The sequence below is a fragment of the Macrotis lagotis genome, chromosome 2 (assembly GCF_037893015.1).
Source record: "Macrotis lagotis isolate mMagLag1 chromosome 2, bilby.v1.9.chrom.fasta, whole genome shotgun sequence".
Taxonomy (NCBI): Eukaryota; Metazoa; Chordata; class Mammalia; order Peramelemorphia; family Peramelidae; genus Macrotis; species Macrotis lagotis.
The window spans coordinates 146,397,769-146,424,064 of NC_133659.1; the positions used below are offsets into that span (position 1 = coordinate 146,397,769).

At 35.2% G+C, this 26,296-nt stretch overlaps 1 protein-coding gene across 3 annotated transcripts in view; it reads right to left on the bottom strand.

Annotated features, from left to right (window-relative positions):
• Nucleotides 1-1,795: 1,795 nt before the first annotated feature.
• The window catches only part of LGALS8 (galectin 8), a 32,198-nt gene continuing 7,697 nt past the window's right edge, over nucleotides 1,796-26,296 (bottom strand). The window contains exons 3-11 of one of the 3 annotated variants that reach the window (XM_074222953.1): nucleotides 20,405-20,493; nucleotides 11,842-12,052; nucleotides 8,332-8,451; nucleotides 7,357-7,413; nucleotides 6,591-6,647; nucleotides 5,667-5,693; nucleotides 4,783-4,871; nucleotides 3,251-3,419; nucleotides 1,796-2,393 (exon numbers count right to left, since the gene is read on the bottom strand). In XM_074222953.1, coding sequence (XP_074079054.1) covers nucleotides 2,244-2,393; nucleotides 3,251-3,419; nucleotides 4,783-4,871; nucleotides 5,667-5,693; nucleotides 6,591-6,647; nucleotides 7,357-7,413; nucleotides 8,332-8,451; nucleotides 11,842-12,052; nucleotides 20,405-20,493 — 969 coding nt within the window. In that variant the 3' untranslated portion in view covers nucleotides 1,796-2,243. Of the gene's footprint in view, nucleotides 2,394-3,250; nucleotides 3,420-4,782; nucleotides 4,872-5,666; nucleotides 5,697-6,590; nucleotides 6,648-7,356; nucleotides 7,414-8,331; nucleotides 8,452-11,841; nucleotides 12,053-20,404; nucleotides 20,494-26,296 lie in introns of all 3 variants that reach the window. The other 2 variants (XM_074222952.1, XM_074222954.1) reach the window with 2 other exon arrangements.

A 26,296-nucleotide genomic window follows, 5' to 3' on the forward strand; every position in this document is an offset into this window, starting at 1 on the left:
CAATGCTGCCATCTTGGCTCCACCTAATCTGTTCCACAATTTTTTCTTTTAAAAAGCTATCTAAAGAATTCTTTGGACTACATACAGCTCACCCATAGCATTAAAGGATTTATGGTTTGCATTTTGTTAAATCATTGTTATTTATGATTTTTTTAACAAAGGAAATGAGTTTCATTCAAATTACAATTACTGCTCAATGCTTATAGAAACTTTAAGAACATTGTTTATACACACACACACACACACACACACACACACACAAATACAAATTTCCTGTAGGAATTGAGGATTTTATAATATACCACATGAAAAAAAATTCAGTCTTTATAACCTCTAAACTGAGAATTGTCTAGTTGCTCCATATATACAACCTTTGCAACTTACTAACATTTAATATAACTAGATTTCTTTTATTATTCCTACCAGTCAAGTGTTTCTACAGAATATTAACCCCTACTTAATGAGGGAAAAGGTTTTGGAGAAAGTTGAACATTTGCTACTTTGCCCAGAAAGGTAAACAGGGATACTTGAAAACCCTTGAAAGTGCCATTTTTCTGGTGATTACACCAAAGGATTTCATCAAATTAAAAAAAAACACACTGAAGAAATAGTTTATGGCTAGATTAAAGCAAGAGAAAGAAGGGGGGGGGTTAAGACCCCAAATATTTGGGCTGTTTCTGCTCTAAGTATTTGAAAAATGAAAATGACAAATACTCTTTAAAAAAATATGAATGTCAATCTACTCTCATATTATAGTACAATAAAAATCTCACCAAGATGAAAAAATGTCCAAGACCCAGTAGATGGTGCAGTTTAGCAATATTCAAAATGATCTGGGTACCTCCTTGAAATCTTCTCCATGATTTGACTTATGGAGAACTGGTTACACTGAATTTCCACCAGTTAACCAGCTTTGAGGGATAGATAGCAAAGCATTTTGACTTCCTGATATAGGTTTCATTTTTTAATCACATTAGGTAGAGTAATGCTGAATCTCAGTTACTAAGGACATGATAGGGTAAGATTTTGAATGGTAAACAGTTCATACAAACAAGTCCATCATTTCCACCATATAGTCTTTTTACAAAGTTCATTACTGCATTTTCTGATAGCATCTGCTCTATCAATATTCAAGCTCAATATGTAGGAAATCTGATCCTGATGATATATTTCACCCCACCAAAAAGTATCAAAAATAAAATTCATATAGACATTTTACAGTGGAGTTATCCTAAGTTCCTGGGTGTATACTCTCAAATTATTTTTAGCATTGTTCAAAGGGAATTTTAATTAAAATGAATGAAAGAAGATTGATATTTGCTCATATACAAAATAAACTCCCTGAGCCTATTTCTTTTTGTCTGTCCTATGTAGAAACAACTGCAATCCAAATTCAAGATCATTAGTTTTTTAAATTTTTCTTATTTTAACTTTGGCTCATTTATTATGGATAATAGTTAAAGTACTACAATTGGATCCTGATTAGTCTGAATAATGAATCCCCTAACATGGTCACATGTATTTGAATTCATACTCTTCAAAGTTAGAATTCTAAAAAATATGGTCATCAGTTCTAGCCCAATGCAAAGAGAATTCAAAGAAACTGATGACTTCAGGAGTTTCATTATTCATACTTGTCAATGTAATAGTTGAATTGTTTAAAACTACTGTATAATCTAAATGGATAGTATGACAAAGGAATTAGTTACAAGTCATGCTTTTTTCTTTTTTTTGGAGGGTTCAGTTAGTTGTTAAGTGTATTCTACATGCATTATGGAAAGACAAAACTAGAGCATCAGATTATTAGCGATTTATAAGTCAGATCCTATACATTTAGTTCAGCTTAACTACATTTTAGATTCTTTCAGGATAGAATTCAGCAATCCTTTTTAACCCTGATTGCTCCAGTACAGTTAAACAATGCTCATGGTAAAGAGATAAAAGTGGGGAGGAGGTGGGCAACTGGGAAAAAAGAAAGAGGGAAAAGAGGAACCTGTGGTAGGGAGTGAGTCAGAATCACATTAAAACTGACTATAATGTCCCCTGTGCCACAGATTTCTTCTCTCTGTTCTGTCTAAGCTGTGTTTGAATAATAACTTTTGAAAATTCCCTTTTCAGTTTTTATATTATGAAAGGTAACTTGACAAAATAAGGAAAATGGACAACAGAAGAATTCTACATTGACAATGTTAAAAGGCCCCTACTACATAAATCATATTGTGATCATGTTCTTGTGGATCCAACTACCAGCTCCTTATATCTAATAAATCAATATCTCCATTGATCTTCAGTGTGTCGATTTTGCCAAGCTCCTTGAACCTATGTTTGTATTCCAAGACGTGGACTCCATTTATGGCAACTTTGTATTCATTAGAAGCACAGTAAATGATCATCTGAAACACATGTAAAACAAAAAGAGGAAATGTAAGTGTTTTTCTTTAAATAGAATAACAATAATTGTTTGAAGCAGAGTCAAGAACAGCAGCATTCTGATTCAATTGGATGGGTTCCTGCCAAGATTGTTGGTTTAACTCCAAGGCAATAGAATTAAGTGACTTGCCCAAGGTCACACAGCTGGGTAGTTAATTATTAAGTGTCTGAGCTCGAATTTGAAATCAGGTCCTCTTGTCTCCAGGGCTGGTGCTCTATCCACTGCATCACCTAGCTGCCCCCCAATTTATTTTTGATGGAGTGTAAGCATCTCTAGGGAAGGGGCTACTAATTAAAACTATGCAAATCATTTAGCATAATCTTATATGTTGGCTCATAACAACTTTTGTTATCTTTCTGTTTGTAAATTCACTATTATGGTAGCTTTTCTGATTCATGACATCACTTAGCATGACATCACTTAGGCATTTAAAATCACTATTTACTTGTAAAGTATTACCTAGGTAATTTGTGACAACTGCTTTCTTTTTTTAAAAAATCTTAATAGTACTTTTTCTCCCCAATTATATGTAGAGATAGTTTTCAACATTCATTTTTGTAGAAGTTTTTCTTTCCTTCTCTACCCTCCCCACTCTCTAAAATAGCAAGCAATCTGATATAGATTACAGATGACAACTACTTCCAAGGACATGAATTTTGATATACTTGAATGAATTCTAACAGTCAGCCAAATAGCTATCTTTGTATATTAAGGACACTGAAAGCAATCCCCCACCTTAGCCTATTTAACTGAACCCCCAAAGCATCAATTTAAATGAAAGTACCTTTATACCCCATTCCATTCACATGACTGTCTTACCTCAAAATACATCCCTGGGCTGAATGGAAAGTGTGCAATATTTCTTTCTTCTTCTCCCCAGCTCTCACAGAGAAAAGAATTTCTTACAAATGCTTTAGCATTAAGTCGGGGGTTCAAATGTAGTGCTATATCTTCTGTACTGGCTGCTATTAGGTCAATACTAAAGCTTCTAAAAGCACACAAAGAAAGCCCAAGTCAACAAATAGTAGAAGGTAGCAGTGTGTGTGTGTGTGTGTGTGTGTGTGTGTGTGTGTGTGTGTGTGTATGTATTTACAAAATTTTTTAAACATGTTTATTTTTAGTTCTCTCTCCCATCTCCTCCAATACACACTGAGAAGGTAAGAAGTACAGTGGCCCACTCAACATACGAAACACAGAAAACAGTTCTACATTATATGTCAGATGTTTTAACAAGGCAGGGCTAATGCAAGATGCTTTGGTATAGGAACTAGATGTTCTGAGAACATTGTGTCCTATAGAAGCTTCTAATTGAATTCTAAATCAAACTTCTTTCTAAAACCTCTTCTCTTCCTAACTGCTCAATTTCTGTCGATGACACTAGTATCCTCCCAGTTTCCTGGGCTCATGACTTAGAGTCATCTTCACTCTCCTGCATCTCTCTTATAACCCACTAGTTGCTAAATCCTATAGATTCTACTGTGGCAATTTCTCTTACATTCTCTTCATTCCCGCCTCTGTCTCTTTACAAACTACTATAATGACCTCCTACATTTTCTCTTTTTTTGGAGGCAATCTGGGTTATGTGATTTGCCAAGGGTCACACAATGGGGTTTAATGACTTGCCCTAGATCACACAGCTGGGCAATTATTAAGTGTCTGAGGCAGTATTTGAACTCAGGTCCTTCTGACTACAGGGCCAGTGCTCTATCCACTGTGCCATCTACCTGTTCCTTCCCCTACTTGTTCTTGAAAAGTGACTTTTCCAAAGTCACAAAGCCTAGTCAGTAGTTGAGTCAGATTAGAACCTAAATCTCCAATTCCTTGTCCAGTATTCATTTCATTATCCCTAGATTAGGATTCAAGTTCTTCCTTTGCCATTGATCAGCTGCATGATCTTAGGTAAATTAATTTCTTTGTGCTTCATTCTCTTCATGTAAAAATGAAAGATATCTACCCTTGCTAAGTACAGTCCCCCTGCTGTGGGTGTTTCAATAAATTCTGTCCTTGGTCCTCTTCCCTATATAATTTCCATTCACCCCTACATCTTCCATGAAGATGCTTCCCAAATCTCTTTCTCTAACCATGACATCTCTTCTGAGTTCTAGACCCAAATAAGATTTAATAAACATTAATAAACACAATATCGGGAAAATATGACCATACAGTATGAACTGGCACAGATGGGTAGTGATTGTTCCCCTCTCAAGGTTTGTTTGTTGGGAACATACATACTGATGAGATCACAAATCCAATGCACTACTACTGTGCTTTAAACTGATATCTGAGCTAAAAAAAAAAAAAAAAGGCAAAATATTCACATATTTTAAGAGTGACAGTTTAGTGTTACCCACCCTTTTGGATTTTTCTTTATTTCTCCTTTGATGACAATGGTTCGTCCAGGGCTGAGTACAGAGTTCAATCTTGCAACATAAGGAAGTGTCTAAAGCAAAAAAAAAAGAACCATCATCAGATTTGCATGGTCTAGGGAAGATGGATTACTTGGGCAAAAGGACACCGTGACATGAAGCTGACACAAATGGAACTGCTTATACTGGGTGTCTTCATTCAGTAATCTGATCCTAGACAAGCCACAGAACCCTAATTGTCTCAGTTACTCCTCTATAAAAAAATAAACCGGAAAAGGAAATGACAAACCTTTCCAGTAACTATGCTAAAATAATCCCAAACAAGGTCATGAACAGTCAGACATGACTGAAACAACTGAACAGTATCATTCTGTGTAACACTGCAGACTTCTCAATAGGGACATGGCACTAGGAACTGTACATGATTTCTTTCAGTGCTAATTACTCCTCTGTATATATTTTTAAAAGTTGATGTAATGATAGCATTGAAACTTATATGCTGCAGATGAATGGAAAATGGAAGCATTCAGCTTCTGCTATAGTAAAAAATTTGTATGATTTTATAAAGAATATAAAATTCTTTTGGCCTTTAATCCCACTGAATCAAGATTGGTAAACAGCATTTCAGTGGCAGGGACATAAACAAATATATGAAAGAAAAGCAAGTATTATAAATTGACATTCAACCTAGGAACATTTATAGTGAATATGGGCTCTTTGCGTGCTGTTATTATCCATTATCTCTTTAGACTTCATGGAGAAGGTTCTGGAGTAAAATAAGGTTAAATGAACTTGCTTATTATTGCATTACTGATTTCCAGTCAACTGTAAATGATTTTGGCTTTCATCTGTAAGTAAAAAATACTTACAAATTGTGACACCATAGATGTTTCCATCTGCTAGAAGAAAAAGAAATAATGTGAATTATAGTTCATAACTATAGTTCATAATCTGGGTAAAGTCTGAGTCTATAATTGTTTCTTCTAACATGTGATTGGAGAAGGCTGAGATCTTTGTAACATGTTTTGTGACATTATATATAATTTTAATATAAATTTAAGATTCATCCATAATATATAAGACTAGTCATTTAAAATGATAATTCAGTATGTCAAAGGATGCTTTTCTTGGTCTTTTATATGTCATCATAATATAATATTTTCTCAAAGAAATTATATTTGAACAAATACACATTTCTGTCCTTGGCACTTACTATTTTTTTGGTTCCTATTTCTACCTACTTAAAGAGTGCTGTGAATCAAACCTATATTCATGAGGTATAAATGTACTGAAGTCAGCAAGACCCTCATGTTACACATATAAACAACACCAAGATATTTGTACTCAAACTGTCTCCAGCTGTTTAGGTTTATTAAATCTCTTCTGGGATGTTACAAATTGTAAATAAGATAATATCTGTAGAAGTGCTAATCTTAATCCCACTTGAAAGAGCCAGATAAATGTCATCTATTATTATCACTATTATTATTGTTGTTGTTGTAGCTGTTAATCTAGTTAATCTAATTCATCTGGCCACTGTTCTTAATTTAAGTAGCTGATGTAATATGTTTCTTAACAGTTGTGAAAGAGTTGTTTTCATTATTAGTCTAAGCTTCTGCCTGAATTTGGAACTCTGGGACTACAAAGTGTTTCTCTTCATTTTCCTGTATTTGCCTCTAGTGGTCTGAGATACAATAACATCTGAGATACAATTATAAAAATAAATACCCTATGTTTTATTTATAAAGTGACCCAAAGAACCTTGACTATCATGGTGATTGTTTCCTACTTACATTTCCTGAATTCATCTTCAATGTTCCCAGAGAAGTTTCTTGAGTTCCTTGTAAAGACTGAAGAAGAGATTAAGAATTAAATTTTCTGACACTGTAAAACATTTTTAAATTGGTCTGTTTAAGGAATTACACTCTTCAAGTATAAATGGAGTTTATTAGTTGATGGAAAACAATGATTTTTTCCCTTCCAGAACAATAAAAAAGGACAAGAGATATAATAAATCATTTTAAAATATTTTATGTTCCTCCAACTATGAAACTAAAAGGGAAAAAAAGGACTTGAGTTTAGTCTTACTAATGACATTCTCTTTGGAATCCATTTCTCATCCTTGGAATAAAGTACTTTTTCCAAAAATGATTCATTTCTCTGACAATAAGTACCACAGTGATGAAGATAAAAACAGAAGATCAAATACATATGGCCTCAAGGTGATCAATTAAATTCAACATTTATTAACTCCTGTTGTATGCAAGATACTAAGGAAGGACAAATCATTTAGCTAGTGGGATCAGGGAATGGTTAAATATGAATTCCTGAGCACACCTCAAAACAAATATTAAGATCTGAGAGTACACTTTATAAAGGCCCAAATAAAACCAAGTTGATTAAATGGTACTCATCTAGTCAATGTTCTAAATTTAAGAAGCTGATGTAATATGTTTCTTAATTATATCTGAAATACAATTATAAAAATAAATACCCTACATCTTATTTACAAAGTGTCCCAAAGAACCTTGACTATCATGGTGATTGTTTCCTACTTACATTTCCTGAATTCATCTTCAGTGTTCCCAAAGAAGTTTCTTGGGTTCCTTGTAAAGACTGAAAAAGAGATTAAGAATTAAATCTTCTGACACTTTAAAACATTCTTTTTTAATTTGGACTGCTTAAGGAATTACATTCTTCTTATTAGCTAATGGCAAACTGATTTTTTCCCTCTCAGAACCATAAAGAGGACAAAAGATATACATTTATCTGTATTTTAATGTAATTTCAAGTAAATCATTTTAAAATATTTTATGCTGCCTCCAATATGAAACTGAAAGGGAGTACAAAAAAAGGACTTGAGTTTGGTCTTATTGAGGACATTCTCTTTGGAATCTATTTCTTACCCTTAGAATAAAGTACTTTTCCCAAAAATGATTCATTTCTTTGACAAGAAGACCAAATACATATGGCCCCAAGATGGTCAACTGAATTCGATATTTATTAACTGACTGCTGTAGGTGAGCCACTGAGGAAGGACATTTAGCTAGTGGGATCAGGGATGGCTAAGTATGAATTCCTGAGCTCACCTCAAAAATAAACAAAAAAATCCAAATCTGGACCCATTACAAGGGTCCAAATAAAACCAAGTTTATTAAATGGTCCTCTGGGAATCTGAAAGAGTTAATTTATTCCCCAGGTGGTGAGCAATATACTCAAGGAAATATTTCCTAATGGAAGGGTTCTTAACCTTTTTCTGTCATGAACTTTTTTGACAGTCTGGGAAAGACTATGTATGGACCCTTCTCAGAATAATCGTTTTAAATACATGAAATAAAATATAATTACCAAAGAAATTAATTATGTATACTTAAATGTAGTTATCTACCTACCTTTAACCCCCCCCCCCAAAAAAAAAACCTAGATTCATAGACTTTTGGTTAAGGACTCCTACTTTATAAGATTCTGGTTTCTAAAAGTGAACCATTAGAAGAGCAATTCTAAAAGAATATGAAGCTGCCAGGGGGTACTTACCAAGTTACTGCGAAACCCAAGGGACACAATCTGTACTTTGCCATAAATTCCTAGGGTGTCTATTTTCTCTGGCTCAATTCTATGTTTGTAGAGTAATAGATGCTTTCCATTTACAGCCACCTAGGAAGATAGCAGAAAGTGAGAAATATGGTACAATCTAAAGGCTTTAAAATTTAATTTAAAAGTTCTAGATAACAGTTTTCTAGTTTTAATCTCTCTAATCTTGGAATTAATTTCACTGTGACAATATATCCAGAGCTGGAAGGGAATTTTTTGGGTTATGTAGTTAAGTTTTTATGGGTCATGTAGTTCGATCCCATCATTTTACTGATGAGGCCCTGAGATGTTAGGTAACATGCCCAAGAATCAGGTGACACCAAGTTCCACTGCACCATATTGTCTCTCAGTTCTTTCTTCTTTGATCTCACAATATGCTAAACCATAGTATAGCTGAAATCCATAGTTCCTCTAAACTTTGCCTATACTATTGGTCAATTAGTTCATATTTAATAAGCTTTTATTATGTGGTGGGCACTATGACAGATATTCACTTTAATGCTGTACCATGTTAGGCAGATATTCTCTTACTGCATGAGACAAGTAATGTTATTACTATGTACAAATGGCAACTCATCCTGTGTAATTCGTATTTATGTCCTCCTGTAAGAGGTCTTACAGAGAAGGCCTATCCAATATGTGATTGGACTCCCTCTACTTCTCCTGAATTTAAATTAGAACCAATGCAGCACATAAGACTGGATATTCATTATTTCTCACCCTCACTTCATGATTAGCAAACTTCCTTTTTTAATTATATATATTTTTGATGATAGATTTTATGCTACTTTTTGTATACATCCTCCATTGGTAATGGAGTCTACTTGTATAATTCTCCATTTTCCGTTGGGTGGTCTGCCACTTCTATTTTTCAAAGTCTATGGTATCCTATGATTTGCAGCTATATATAGCTTCACTAGAATAATTTTGTGTTAAAAAGCTGCTTTTTGGTTTCAGAGAGAAATGATTTCCTATAATGTCCCATGATCTCACTCAATTTTGGGACCATTTAGCTCATTTATTTATCAATTATGCTGAAATATGTCTATGTGAAATGTATTCAAGTGCAAGTTGGAGGAATATATACATATACATACATATATATATAATATATATATATATATACATATATAATATATATATATATGAAATAAGCATTCATTCACTTAGTTTTTATCTCTTTGGATATTGATTCTGCATTCTTCTGAGTGATTATGAAGCTCATTTAGAATTGTTACTCGACATTTCAATCTTTTGAATTCAAAACAGTGTTATCTGAAAACAGAAACATCTGGAAAACTTTTCTACAGAGGAAATTCCTTTCTAACTTGACCTTTACTCTGAATCTCCTCCATAACAGTGATGAACATCTTTGGAGAGCATATTTCCTCCTGTTTTATGCCTTACTTGATGATAATAATCAGATCATTGAACAAAGTTATTTTCATTGTTGTGCTTTTCAAAGAATCCTGTATGATACTAACATAATGCTTTTAGGTGTCATTGTACTTTAACAAATTATTTTTTAAATGTCAACACACAATAAGAACATTTCTTTGAACTACATGATTAAAGATGTGATCTGGTAGAGAATACAATCTGCAAGTCTCCCTATTTTCTTTGTGAATTATTTTCACAGTTCCCATAAAATGCTATTTCTTGTTCCTTTGGAAAAATAGGAAAAACAATTCTCCTAATCCCTTCATTTGTCTCTAAGGAAACCTGTGGGCCCTTCTTCCATTTAGCTGTGTATCTTTTGTTTTTATTTATAATAAAAATATTAATATTGACATGGTCCAGCTCTTCACCCAGCACATCAACTTAACTATCATTAGGCATAGGTCTCATACTTAAGAGTGCTCCTAGTGTGGCTGGATGGATTAAAAGCTTTGTGAATCTCAGATCCTCTATCCTCTTCCCACCCTTTTGTTGCCATCCCTTCCAGAAACAAAAAAAAAAAAGGCATAAAGAACTGAGGGCCATTTTGCATGTCCCTAGAGCCCTATTGGTATGAACAAACCTGTGTACCATATAAAGTACAGCTCAGGGTCATTTCCATGTCATGATAAGACATGAGGATAGGATTACAATCAAATGAGATAATATATGTACAGAACTTCACAAACCTTCTTATACTATTTAAATTCTCCTTTTTCACATCTAAAAAGTATTAGTATGATTTTGAGCTATTAAAACTTAGAACTATACTATGATTTTGGGGACATATTGTATTATACATGTGATCATTTTGTTATCTCAATAACTCAATAGTTATTGTACTTCCCCTTGCACAGAATCAGAGAAATATAAAATAAATGAAGTTGTAATAGAATGCTACAGCAGATTCTTTCAAAGTGTGTCCAGTGTAATAATATTCTTTATAAGACATAAGGATACATCTTATAAAGGATAAGGATAAATTTAGTTGCTGACAACAGAATACCATTTGGAAGAGTTAAGTGCAATCAATGACTCTTCAAATATTTTGCCCTTCATGTACAAAGGATAATGGATCTCAGGTTTATTGTGAGTCCACAGTGAAATATGCAAGTTAAAGAAAAAAAAAACTAATGCAGAGACATAATGTCTTTCTTAGACCACAAATTGTATATTCAGCCTTAGGCATCACATTTGAGTAGAACATTGATAAACTGTAATGGTCCAAAGGAAGGAGACCAAAATAGTGAGGGAACTTTACTCATATGGGTCACTTGAAGTAGAAATGTTTTAGCTTGGAGGACTAAACAGAAGAGATGGCAGCTATATCTTCAAAGGGGATCGTTCTACTTGAAGGGCATTTGTGTAAAGCCAAGATCCAATTGATCTGTTTGGCCCTAGGGGGCAGAGCTAGAAGTAAAGGGTAGAACTTGAAAAGAAAGATTCAGATTCAATGAAAGGAAAAATTGAACCTAAAACTAGTAATGGAATGTTACATAGTAGCTCTCTAGATTAATAAAAATATAGTTAATCTCTGACTGACTAGGATTAAGATTTCCAACTCTGGCTGAGTAATAGGAAGTTAAATTCACATTTGTGGGGATGATGTCTATCAACCTTACTAACACAATATTCTCTGACATAAAGCTAAACTGTTGGTTATATCTGCACGGCCTATTGCAGCCAAACCTTAGCAGTAGAAAGATTAGGTTCACTTTGGGTAACATACACCAAAGCCAGCTTAGAGCAGCAAATTCATTTAAAGATTGAACCTCCTGAAAAATCTTCCCTATGAATTCAGATACAAAAGTACTAGACTGGGTGTTAAAAAATAACATTACCGGTACCATTGGGGCAAGTCAGTGTACCTCTAATGGTCTCCTTTTCCTTTTCTGGAGAATGAGGACATTGGACTAGATCACCTCTCTAAGGCTACTTCCAATTCTAAATTCAAGATGCCAAGAAGATCTTCTTATGAAGGAGTAAGTAAATAATTTCTCCCCCCCCCAAACTGACCTGGAACTTGTCCTTCAGTACCATAATTATGATCTCAAAAGGTTTTCCTTTTTCAAAAGGCATCTCATAAGTGATCTCTTCCCATCCCCATTTCTCCTTTGTCAGTGTGTTGCAAACGATGTGACCTGATCTTTTGAACCTTGGGTTAAAGTGGAAGGCCACATCAGCTCGGGGCTTTGTGCTGCTGCCACATTGGAAATCCACCTGGAACCTATTTGGAGAAGAGCATGTGAGACAAGCCTTTGGGAAGAAAGGAAGATAATTCCAAACCTAGTACTTTGTTTCCTTAAGCCTTTCACTCCCCATTTCCTCTCCAAACCAAAAAGCCAGTGCTGCCCTAGAAACTCGTCTGCAGACTAAACTCATGCCCTAGTTCTCTTACAGTAAGATGCACTAAGATGCTCATAAATAGTATAAATTCCCAGCACAAATCTGTGAGTCTTCCCTGGCTGCCCCCCATGTCTGAAATACTTTGCCTTCTTGTCTCAGCCTCTTGGCTTCATTCAGCTTTCTGTTAACATTCAATCTTCTGTAAGAAGTCTTTCCAGATGCTCTTTAGGCTAGCACTTTCCTTCTGAGATTACCTCTGGTTGATCCTGTTTAAATTTTATTTCCACATAGTTTTTAGTAGGTTTTCTCCTCCATTAGACTGTGAGCTCCTTGAGGGCAGGACTGTTGCTGTTTTCTTTTGTATCTCAAGCAGTTAACAGAGGATCTTATAAATTATTATTGAGCCAACTTGACACTTATAATCTCTTTATTATTTGCTGCAATATTTAATATATCTTCAAGTGACATTCCATGTGAGAGATCAAGAGAATTATTTGGACCCCAATCTGAATTGCCTTAAATTATTCTGTATTTCTAATCATATATCACTTGGAATATTCCAGCAGAGTGGAGCCAAGATGGTACAGACAAGTTAGGAAGTTCCCTAGGCTTTTCCTAGTTTTCCTAATGAAGTCTCTAAATCAGGGGTGGGAAACAAACCTTTTTTCTGCTAAGGACCATTCAGATATTTATTTTATTTTATTTTTAGGTTTTTGCAAGGCAATAGGGTGAAGTGGCTTGCCCAAGACCACACAGCTAGGTAATTATTAAGTGTCCGGATTTGAACTCGGATACTCCTGACTCCAGGGCCGGTGCTCTATCCACTGCACCACCTAGTCACCCCCACCATTTAAATATTTATAGCATCATCTGATGGCTATATTCGGTCAAACATTTAATTAATTCATCCCTAAAAAGCTGCTAGATTTATTGAATTTTGAGCCCCACCTGTAATTGCGTTGGCAACGCCACACCAACAGCCAGTGGAGCAGAGGCCCACCAACCCTGAAACAGCTGTTCAGCTCAAGTATCTAGGAGGGACTTCAGGAAAGGTCTGTCCCACTCTGGTAAAAAGGGAACATGGCTCAGCATAGATGGGAGAGGGGAAGCCGGCAGGAGGTGCAAAACCACAGTGCAGATCCCAGCTCAGAGAGCTGGTGGCACAGTAGGGCAGCAGTGGGGCCCAGCCCTACTACAGAAAGTATGCGGGGGCTGGGTTGGACTACCCTAAGTGCAGGGAGCAGGCCACTAGCACTGAAGACCCCTGTGAGGAAAGCCAGTGACCAGTCCCCTGTGGCCCAGGAGCAGAGCTCAACTTTTTTTTTTTAAGTTTTTTTCAAGGCAAATGGGGTTAAGTGGCTTGCCCAAGGCCACACAGCTAGGTAATTATTAAGTGTCTGAGGCCAGATTTGAACTCAGGTACTCGGATTTGAACTCAAGCACTCCTGACTCTAAGGCCAGTGTTCTATCCACTGTGCCACCTAGCTACCCCAGAGCTCAACTTTCAAAATAGGCAAAAAACCTGAAAGGAGCCCTATCCATAGAAAGTTACCATGGTGAAAGGGAAGATCAAAATACCATCTCAGAAGAGGAAAGCTGTGACAAAATGCCAATGTGAAAAACTTCAAAGGGGATTATGAATTGATCTCAAATTCAAAAAGTCCTCTTGGAAGAGCTCAAAAAGGATAAGAGGAGGAGGAAAATTGGGGAAAGAAATGAGGGTCACGCAGGAGAATTACAAAAAAATGAAAAAGGATAACAATATTTTAAAAATAGAATTGGCCAAATGTAAAAGGAGATAGAAAAAACTGAAGAAAATAAATCTTTAAAAATTAGAATTGGGCAAGTAGAAGGAAACTAATGACTCTATAATGCATTAAGAATCCATTAAAAAAAATCAAAAGACTGAAAAAATTTGAGGAAAATGTAAAGTACCTCATAGGAAAAATGATCAACCTAGGGGAGACAATTTAATACAGAAAGGGGAACTGTGAAGTTTAAATGCAGATCAAAACTTAGTATCTTCAGTTTGTAATAGTTAGGTTCAAAAGAGAGTAACATATTCCCAATTGGGTTTAGAAATTTAATCTTACACTATGGGTAAATAGGAGATGAAAGAGAAAAGAAAGGGGAAGGAGGGGCTGATAGAAGGGAGGACAGATTGAGGGAGGTAGTAGTCAAAAATCAAAATACAAGTGAGGAGGCATAGGGTGAAAGGAGATAAAAAAGCAAAAATGGAGAAAAATAGAATAGAGGGAAATAGAGAGTTATGTATTATGTCAATTCTTCTTTCACACCAAAATTAATATGAATCTTTATTTAGTACAATTATACATGTAGAGCCTATATTAGATTACTTTCTATCATGGGAAGGGAAAGGGAAAGGAAGGAGAGAGAAAAATGTAAAACTCAAAACCCTGCAAAAAAAATTGGTGAAAATTATTGATGCATGTTGTTGAAAAATAAATAATATTTTTTTAAAAAAAGAATAACTGGATTATCTGAAGGCCATGATCAAAAAAAGAGCCTGGACAATATCTTTCAGGAAATTATCAAGAAAAACTGTCCTAATATCCTAGAATAAAAGGATAAAATAGTCCTTGAAAGAATCTACCAATTACCTCCTGAAAGAGATCCCAAAATAAAAACTCAAAGGAATATTGTAGCCATGTTTCAGAATCATCAGCTAAAGGAGAAAATATAGCAAGGAGCCAAAAAGAAACAATTCAAATACCAAGGAGCCACTGCCAGGATTATGCAGGATTTAGCAGTTTCCACATTAAAAGATTGAAATGCCTGGAATATGATATTCCAGAGGGCAAAAAAAGCTTGGATTATAATCACGGGGAAAAGATGAACATTCAATGAAATAAGGGGATCAAACAGAAGACTGAAGAGATGCATAAGGAGATAAACAGAAAGAAAAAAATGTCAATAAGACTAAATTGTTTAATCCCTACATGAGAACATAATACTTGGACCTTTTAGAGAAGAGGGAAAGATGGGAAGGTGTAAGCATTGATTGAATCTTATTCTCAACAGATAGGGCTCAAAGACAGAATAACATAGACATCCAATTGAGTTTAGAAATTTAATCTTATCCTTCAGATAAATAGGAGAGGAAAGGGAAAAGAAAGGTGAAGGAGGGGCTGATAGAAGGGAGGACAGATTGAGGGAGTAGGTAGTCAAAATCAAAATACTAATGAGCAGCCATAGGGTGAAAGGGGAGGAAAAGTAAAAATGGAGGGAAATAGAATAGAGGGAGATAGAGCTAGTAATCATAACCATGAATGTGAATGGGATGAACTCTCTCATAAAATGGAAACAAATAGCAAAGTGGATTAAAAACCAGAATCATTCAATATGTTCTTTATAAGAAACACATTTGAAGCAGATATATGTATATATATATATATATATATATATATATATATATATATACACAGAGTAAAGAGCAGATTATATTTTGCTTCAGTTGAAATAAAAAAAGTAGGATCTCAAACAAAGCAAAAGCAAAATGAACCTAATTAAGAGATTAAGGAAGATATTTCAACAGAAAGCAATTGTGATAGAAATAGATTTATAATTTTGAATCTTCTTCTTTTTATCTTTCCCACTCTGGCTGAATTAGACTACCATCATAATTTCCCAAGCTAGTACTACCATCTTTTCCCTTCATGCATTTATATAGGCTTTTAGAGCTATTTATGAAAAATGTACAGAAGAACATGTTGAAACCAAGGAATATCTTAAGGAATTGAGAGGGGAGGGGAAGGTGTCTCTTTGGCCAGTCAATATAATCAAGAGTTGATATAGGATGGAATGCCTCAGACATTGAAACTCTTATTAGGCAAATACTAAATTTGCAATGGCCTGGAGCTTCCTGGTCTTTGGAAGACACATAATACTCAGATGACTGACACCAGGCACCATAGGAAAGGATCAGAAATGCTTCTTGTGTTGTGTCTAAGTAACTGAGACTTTCATCCCTGGAATTGATTTCTAGCTCATTTCCTCTGAGTGAAGACATTCAAGGTCCAGATCAGATGCTCCCTGTAATATATGTTAGTTTGACAGATGGACCCCTTCCATCATACCTTCCCTGATATCCCAGGGGAAGGTGATTCCTTCCTTCTGGAAATCTCTCTGTTCATTCTGTTTGACATTTTCTTTGTACCAATTATTGTTGCAGTTTATTGAGTTTTATCTGTGAATCTTAAGCATATATTAAGAAAAGAGGTAGGTTTTTTCCAATATGTAATTCCACTTTATCTATTGTCCTCTAACTGCAACTATTAATATTTGTTTTTCCTTTTAGAGGATATTCTGACTCTTGATGTTAAGACAAATCAAATCAAAGAAAGTTAACAAACATTTATTAAGTGTCTTCTGTATACTAGGCAAGAGTTTTGAATATAGATAAAACAGAAAAATAATCCAAAAAATATCATTTTAACTATTGCTTTCGACTTCCACAAATCTTTTGTTTGAGCTTCAAAAGTGAAAGTGAAATTGTGAGAAAGAGAAAAGGCAGAAAATCATCTGCAAAAACAGCATAATCATTCTAACAACAAAAATCAGTGAACAGAAAAATGAAAACATCTTAAATAAATGTCACATATTAAATATTCAATCTCCAAACTACTTAGAATAAAAAGCTTCAAAATATAGAAGGGCCTGGAAGAAGAGATCAAAGATACAAAGAACCAGATAAACTAGGCACATTATCATTTCTTCTGTCTTTCCTGCTACTTGACTCGTAAAAGAATTAGTATGTCAGTTCAACTTTAAAGTAACTCCAAAAAAAATACTTATTTTATACAACCATGCATTAAATCTGGGCAGGTAGGTGGTGTAATAAAGAGTGCTGAGCCTAGAATCAAGATGATGAATCTTACTGAGTTCAAATTTGGCCTGAGGCCAAATTTGGACAAGTCACTTCACCCTGTTTGCCTCAGTTTCCTCTTTTGAAAAATGAGCTGGAAAGGGAAATGGTAAACCATTTCAGTATCTTTGCCAAGAAAATTCCATTTAAGGTAAAGAATAAAATTGATAAACTGTCAAAGGATATGAATAAGCAGTTTTCAGATGAAGAAATTAAAGATATATATATATAATATCTGCATATTATATATATAGTTATATAAAAATGCTCCAAATCATTATTTCATTATTAATTAGAGAATGCAAATTTAAAGAACTATGAGGTACCACCTCACACCCATCAGAATGGATAAGATGACAAAAAAGGAAAAGGATCAATGTTGGGAAAACTGGGATATTAATGCACTGTTGGTGGAGTTGTGAATTGATCCAGATATTTTGCCCAAAGAGCAATAAAACTGATCATACCATTTGACCCAGCAATACCATAACTAGGTCTATAACCCAAAGAAATAATTAAAAACTGGGAAAAGTCTCACATGCTCAAAAATATTTACAGCAGTTTTTTTTATAGTGACAAAGATTTGGAAATTGGAAGGCAAGCCCATCAATTGGGAAATGGCTGAAAAAGTTATGGTAATATGAATGTTATGGAGTACAACTGTTCTATAAGCAACCATGAGTGGTCAGACCTTAAGAGAAGCTAGAAAGAATTTTGTGAATTGATGCTGAGCAAAGGCAGCAGAACTAAGAGAACACTATACACATAACAACATTATGAGATGATCAACTATGACAGATGCAGTTCCTTTCAGAAGTTCAAAGATCAAGGACAATCCTGAGAGACTTGTCATGGACAATGTCATCCACAGGGAAAAAACCCACCAAGTCTGAATGCATACTATCTTCACTTTTTAAAACTTTTTATGTTTTTCCTTCCTTTCTCATGATTTATTTTCTTCCCCTTTAGTTCTAAGTCCTCTTTTACAACATGACTAATAAGGAAATATGTTGAATAGTATTGTACATATATAACTTTTACCAGACTGCTCATCACCATTGGGGGGGGGGGGGAAGAAAGAGAAAGAGAGGGTGGTAGAAAAATGTGGAATACATAAATTTGCAAATGGATGAATGTTGAAAAACTACCAATGCATGTAATTGGAAAAGCAAAATAGATTTCAATTAAAAAAAAAGATAAAAGTTGAGATGATGATAATAGCCATAATAACGACATAAAATACTTATCATGATAGCTATTTTCAATAGCAAGTTGTTATTTTTTCATTAATTGACAAAAGAAAAATTCCCATACTACAAATAGAACTCAAAATCTCTTTGAAAGCAAATGCTTAATATCTACCTAGAATAATCATGGGAATATAACAGTGACCCATGAAATTTTCTGATAAACTGGCCAGCATTTAAGCAAATGTTGATTTGCAAGGTTTTTGGGAGAGTGTGAGGTATGGTATTTTTTTTTTTAATTATCTAAAAGAAATTGAATGAAAATTGCTCTGCTAACTCATAAGAACATGCTAAAATTGCATGCAAAAAATTGTTCCTGAAGATGTCTGTCTGCTCTTTAGTAATAATATTTACTTTCAAAATTCTTTTTTCTTAGATGAAGACCCAGATTCAAGTCCCAACTCCTTAGTCTGTTTGTGTAAACAACCTTGGAAAAGTTGATTTCTCTGAGCTTCAGTTTCCTTATCTATGAAATTGGGATAATGAATAATAATTGCATCAGTGACCTAAATGGGCTTGTGTGATGAACAAATGGAGTAATAAATTGCCATGAACTTAAAAGCTCAGCCAGCATCATAATACTTTTCTTCAACTCCAAAAAAACAACAAATTAATAATGTAAAACACTTGAGACACTCCTGAAAAAAATCCACACAAATTCAGTTCATAGTCCTTTTTATCTGACTCATAATTCTGTACATCTCAGTTTCTATTCTATCTAATAACAGAGAATGGGGGGGGGGAAATCCAATAATTTCTCTGCTACTTAGATCAGGCAAAGTTCTGCCTATCTTCCTATCTTTCCTCTCAAATTGTATCCCTATGCATATCATTTGATCCAGCAAAACCACTAAATCTTTAACCTAAAGAGATCACCAAAAAAGGGGAAAAGACATACATGCATAAGGATATTGATAATAGTTCTTTTTGTGGTGGCAAAAAATTGATAACTGAGGGAATGCTGATCAATTAGGGAATGGCTGAAAAAAACTGTGGTATATTAATTTAATGGAATATTATTGTTCTGTAAAAAAATGATGAACAGGCAGATTTCAGAAAATCTAGAAAGACTTTACAAAAACACTGAAGTGAGAACCAATATTGTACACTTCAGTAGTAACGTTGTACAATGATCAACTATGACAGACTTAGTTCTTCTAAGCAATACAAAGATCAAAGACTATTCTAAAAGACCTGCCATGGAAAATGCCATTCATATCCAGAGAAAGAACTATGGTCAAAGAACTAGGTCAAAGCATGCTATTTTCACTGTTTTAAATTTTTTTTTTGCTTTTTCCTCCTCATGGTTCCCCCCTTTTGTTCTGATTCTTCTTTCAGAGTGATTAATATAGAAATATTATAAGATAATTGTACAGGTATAAACTATATCAGATTCCTTGCTATCCTAAGGTGGGAGGGAGAAAACTTTTTTTTTGTTAGGTTTTTGCAAGGCAATGGGGTTAAGTGGCTTGCCCAAGGCCACACAGCTAGGTAATTATTAAGTGTCTGAGGCTGCATTTGAACTCAGGTACTCCTGACTCCAGGGCCAGTGCTCTATCCACTGCACCACCTAGCTGCCCAAAAACTTTCTTAAAATGAATGTTGGGGGCAGCAGTGGCTAGAACACCAGCCATAGTCAGGAAGACCTGAGTTCAAATTCAGATGCAGACAGTGAATACTAGCTGTATGACCTTGGGAAAGTCCCTTGACCCCATTGCCTCAACCCCCCAAAAAATATGAATGCTGAAAATTATCTTTACATATAATTGGAAAAATAAATTATTTTACTAATAAAGTTGTATCTCTGGTGATCTTATGTACTCCTACTATAAAAACATCCTAATGATCTATCTGTCTCTGGTCTCTCCTTTTTCAATCCACCTTTTTACCAAGTGTTTTTAAATATAAACTGTTATATAAATGTAAGTTGTAGATTAATTTCATGAAAAGGAGAAAAAGCAAGAAATATCAAAAAGGTTTTCCTATGTTTCTTTTCCTTTTGCTTCTAGCCACAAAAATTTAACATCTTCCTTATCTTTTCCCACCTAACATAATCAAGGCATGGGACCCTAATGAAATATACATCAGGAAAGGGGATTACCTGTCTGCATCATTTGGCACATGACCATGGATGACAATCAATTTTCCAGGCCCCAGCTCCTCAGGAAGAGTACCAACATAAGGAATCACCTAAGAAAGAAGGAAACGGTTTTCTCTCAATGCACTTATGATAATATAAAAAGAAAACATTTTATTAAACAGTGTCAACCAAAAATCTGTGTGCTAAGTAGGAAACAAAAGACTAAACTAAGATTATAGGTGGTATTTAAGGTCTATTTAAGTGCTAAAAACTATGCTTCTACTGGTAGTCAAATTTTTCTAAATTGCCTTGATCTCTGCAAGGATTATACTTAGCCAACTAGCTGCCTCCCCATCTTTATCTTTCAGAATCCTCTCTTCTTTCAAGACTGATTCGGGTGTGTAATCTGCCTCTGCCACACCCACAGAAACAGAGAAATTTGAAGGATGGGCTTGAACCAAGATTCTCTGCTGCCCAGAATCATGGCCAAAGACTGGTTATAGGGACCACTTCCTCCCCATAGACATTTCTGACTCTTCACCTAAAAGTGTTCTCCTATATCATTCCTTATTATTATATTTTTGTAATATATTTGTCTTGTGTGTATCTCCCACCTAAGTTAAGGATTCTTAAGGGGAATGCCATTTTTTTTTAATCTTTGTATTCTCAAAATCCTAGAAACTAGGAGTTTAATAAATGGCTTAAAAGAAATGCTCAGTGGCTGAAAGGAGATTTTTTTTTCTTAAGATAGAGGAGACCTGGACTTCCAGCCAAGATGGCAGAGAGAAGACAGGCACAGTTCTAAAGTTTCCTGATCTTTCCTCATCTATCATATGAAACAAACCTCTTAAAAGAAATACGACCCACAAAACCCAGAAAGAAAAGCCAGGAGAAAGAACATCTACCTCAGGATTTGTCTCACTCAGCAGCACTGGATGAGTCTGGGCCCAGAGGGCAGATCAGCACCAATCAGCCAGATTAGCAGCTGAATTGAAGCCCAGGACTCTAAGGGCTGGAGAGTCGGACCTGGTGGATCAGCAGTGGGGCTAGATGGTGGGGGCTTGAGTCAACTAGGGAGCAGGGGCGCGCTGACCCTCTGGAGCTTGCCAACAGGGCTCCTCTGGTCCAAGGAACTCTGAGTCTACCCTCCTCTTCCCAGAACAAACAAATGCAGACTACTTCTGCCTCAGGCACAGGTGTGTGAGCAGAACCAGCCCAGCTAACAACAGAGAGAGGGATGACCTCAGGCCAGGGCAAAGCCCACCACTGACTGAAGGCAAAAGAATTCATTAGCTCCAACTCCTCCCTTCAAGCTAAGGGAGAAGGCCTCAGTCAAAGTCACAGACACTCCAGAGAAAGCAACCAGCACCTCCTACTGGCCAGCCAGAGAAACTGCACTCAGTGAATAAAGCCTCTATTGATCCCAAGTCCCTGTGAACCAGCCCCCCCAACTCAAGGTCTTAGCAAAATGAGGGTCAGCGGAAAGGTGGCTCCATAGAAAAATTCTTGGAATGGAAAGACCCTAACTCATAGAGACCTAGAACCTCTGAGGAGAATACGACCCGGTCTTCAACATAGAAAGACTTCCTTGAAGAGATAAGGAAGGAGTTTAAAAATCAACCGGAAAATTTGGGAGAGACAATAACTTGCAACATGAAAACAAATTCTTAAAAAATACAATTGGACAAATATATTATATTTTTTTTTTAGGTTTTTGCAAGGCAAATGGGGTTAAGCGGCTTGCCCAAGACCACACAGCTAGGTAATTAAGTGTCTGAGACCGGATTTGAACCCAGGTACTCCTGACTCCAAGGCCAGTGCTTTATCCACTGCACCACCTAGCCGCCCCAAATTGGACAAATATAAAATGAGAATAATTCTCTCACATCCTCAATTGGGGAAATGCAAAAAGAAAATAATTCTCTCAAAACCTTAATTGGTCAAATGGAAAGCTCTTTCAAAAGTAGAATGGACCAAGTGGAAAAGGAGTTGCAAAAGGTTAATGAAGAAAACTCCTCTCTAAAAAAAATAATGGAGTCTTCAGAAACTAATGACTCCATGAGACAGCAAGAGCCAGTTAAACAAAACCAAAAAATAGAAAAAATAGAAAATGTAAAATACCTCAACAGCAAAACCACTGAGCTTGAAAATAGGCCGAGGAGGGTCAACCTGAAATTTATTGGACTTCCTGAAAACATTCAAGAGAAAAAAAAAGCCTGGACTTAATATTAGAGGACCTAGTGATGGAAAACTGCCCTGATATCATGGAACCAGAGGGCAAAGTAGTTACTGAAAGAATACATCAATCCCCTCCAGAAAAAGATCCTAAAATGAAAACACCAAGGAATGTTGTGGCCAAATTCCAGAACTATCAGATAAAAGAGAAAATCCTGCAAGCAGCCAGAAAGAAACAATTTAAATATCAAGGAGTTACAGTAAGGCTTATGCAGGATCTGGCTGAATCAACATTAAGGGATTGAAAGGCCTGGAAGGAGATATTTCAAAGAGCAAGGGAGCTTGGAATGCAGCCAAGAATCCACTATCCTGCAAAGCTGAGCCTTCTCTTCCAGGGAAAAAGATGGGCATTTAACGAAATGGAAGAATTCCAAAAATTCTGATGAAAAGACCAGAGCTAAATAGAAAATTTGGACATCAAACAGGAGGTTCAAGAGACACGTGAAAAGGTAAAAAAAAAGGGGGGGAAGGCGGTAAAAAAAAATTGCTATCCAGTAAGTTGAAACTGGCTATATTTCAGCATGGGGAAAAGATTCTCATAAATCTTGAGAATTGTAACTCTAACAGAGAGAATATACCTAGCCAGAAGTAATGGACATTCATGACCTATCCATGAGACTGCTATCCAAAGGGATGTAACTGGCTTTAACCCCACTTGGGAGAAAGACTCTAATAACTCTCAAGAATTATAACTCTATTAGATAGAATGTACTTAGCTAGAAGTGACAGATACTCAGAAATTTCTATGACTCAGAATGATCTAAAAAACACTACATCCTTAAAAAGGGGGTCAGGAAGGACATGGGAGGAGGGAGGGGATTGAATGGGGTAAATTTCATTACACTAAGAGGTACAAAAAACCTATGGTAATAGAGGGGAAGAAGGGAGGAGATGAGAAACATCTGAATCTTCTTCTCATCAGACTTGGCTTAAAGTCAATTTACACATCCTTAGTTAACTTAAAAAACATCTAACCAACCTTTCAAGGATTAAAAGGGGAAAAGGGGAGGGGGGGACGGAGAAAGGGAGGGGAGTGGGGGAAAAGGGGAACTAACAAAAGGAAGGGAAGGAAAAAGAGAAAGGGGAAAGAAAGGGGAGGGGTGATAGAGGAGGGCAAACACAATGGTGGTATTCAGAAACAAAATACTGGGGAATACTGATAAGGGGGGGAGGGAGAAAAATGCAAACAGAGGGAAGAAAGCATGGAAGGCAATAAAGAATTAGTAATCATAACTCTGAATGTGAATGGGATGAACTCTCCTTTAAAATGTAAGTGAATAGCAGAGTGGATTAAAAACCAGAATTTGACAATATGCTGCTTACAAGAAACTCATTTGAAGCAGAAAGATACATATAGAGTAAAGCTAAAAGGTTGGAGCAAAATATATTTTGCTTCAGCTGAAGTAAAAAAAGCAGGAGTAGAAATCCTTATCTCAGACAAAGCAGCAGCAAAAATAGATAGCATTAAAAGAGATAAGGAAGGAAACTTTATCCTCCTACAAGGTAGTATAGACAATAAAGCTATTTCAATACTGAATATATATGCACCCAGTGGGACAGCATCCAAATTCTTAGAGAAGCTGAAAGAACTACAGGAAGACAGAGACAGCAAAACTCTACTAGTGGGAGACCTCAACCTCCCAATCTCAGATCTAGATAAATGGAATCATAAAATAAACAAGAAAGAAATTAAGGAGGTAAATAAATTGTTAGAAAAACTAGATATGGTAGACTTATGGAGGAAACTGAATGGGGGATAGAAAGGAATATACCTTTTTCTCTGCAGTACATGGAACTTATACAAAAATTGACCATGTACTATGACATAAAAACCTAATGATCAACTGCAGAAAGGCAGAAATAGTGAATACATCTTTCTCAGATCACAATGCAATAAAAGTCATATGCAATATTGGGCCAGCCAAGGAGATAAAGACGTAGAACCAATTGGAAACCGAATAACCTCATTTTAAAGAATGAGTGGACCAAAAAACAAATTATAGAAAGAATTAACCATTTTATCCTAGATAATGATAATAATGAAACAACATACCAAAACCTATGGAATTCACTCAAAGCGGCTCTCAGGGGATATATTATAGCTTTAAATGCTCACATGAATAAATTGGAGAAAAAGGAAATCAATGAACTAAGCATGCAACTAAAAAAATTAGAAAGAACAAATTAAAAATCCCCAATACCAAATTATAAATTCTAAAAATTAAAGTAGAAATTAATAAAATCAAAAGCAAAAAAAAATATTAAATTAATAAATAAAACCAAAAGTTGGTATTATGAAAAAAAACCCCAATAAAATTGATAAACCTCTGGTCAATTTGATTAAAAAAAGAAGAAAATCAAATTGCTAGTATCATAAATGAAAAAGGTGAACTCACCACCAATGAGAAGGAAATTAAAGTAATAATTCAAAATTATTTTGCCCAACTCTATTCCAATAAATTTGATAATCTAAGTGAAATGGATAAATATTTACAAAAATATAAATTGCCCAGGTTAAATGAAGAGGAGATTAATTACCTAAACAACCCTATCTCAGAAAAAGAAATTCAACAAGCCATCATTGAACTTCCTAAGAAAAAAATCTCCAGGGCCTGATGGATTCATAAGTGAATTCTACCAAATATTTAAGGAACAACTGGTTCCAATTCTATATAAACTCTCTGGAAAAATAGGGAAAGATGGAACTCTGCCTAACTCTTTCTCTATGAAACCAATATGGTGCTGTTACCTAAACCAGGAAGAGTTAAAACAGAGAAAGAAAATTATAGACCTATCTCCCTGATGAATATAGATGCAAAAACCTTAAATAAAATCTTAGCAAAACAATTACAAGTTATCACTAGGATAATACATTATCCTCAAGTAGGTTTTATCCCAGGAGTGCAGGGTTGGTTCAATATTAGGAAAACTGTTAGTATACTCAATACCAACAACAAACCTATCAGAAATTATATGATCATATCAATAGATGCTGAAAAAGCTTTTCACAAAATACAGCATCCATTCCTACTAAAAACAGTAGAGAGTGTAGGAATAAATGGACTGTTCCTTAGAATAATTAGCAGTATCTATCTGAAACCATCAACAAGTATTATATTCAATGGGGAGAGGATAGAGGCATTCCCAGTAGGATCAGGGGTGAAACAAGGGTGCCCATTATCACCACTACTATTCAATATTGTATTAGAAATGTTAATTTCAGCAATTAGAGAAGAAAAAGAAATTGAAGGAATTAGAATTGGGAAGGAAGAGACAAAACTCTCTTTCTTTGCAGATGACATGATGGTCTACCTAGAGAATCCCAAGAAATCATCCAAAAAACTACTGGAAACAATTAGCAATTTTAGCAAAGTTGAAGGTTATAAAATAAACCCTCATAAATCCTCAACTTTTCTATATATGAGTAGCAAGATACAGCAGGAAGAGCTAGAAAGAGAAATCTCAAAGTAACCTCAGACAATATAAAATACCTGGGAATCTATTTGCCAAGACAGACTCAGAAACTTTTTGAAAACAATTATAAAACACTTCTCACACAAACTGAATCAGATTTAAATAACTGCGCAAATATCAACTGCTCATGGATAGGTAGAGCTAATATAATAAAAATGACAATTCTACCAAAACTAAACTACCTGTTTAGTGCCCTACCAATCA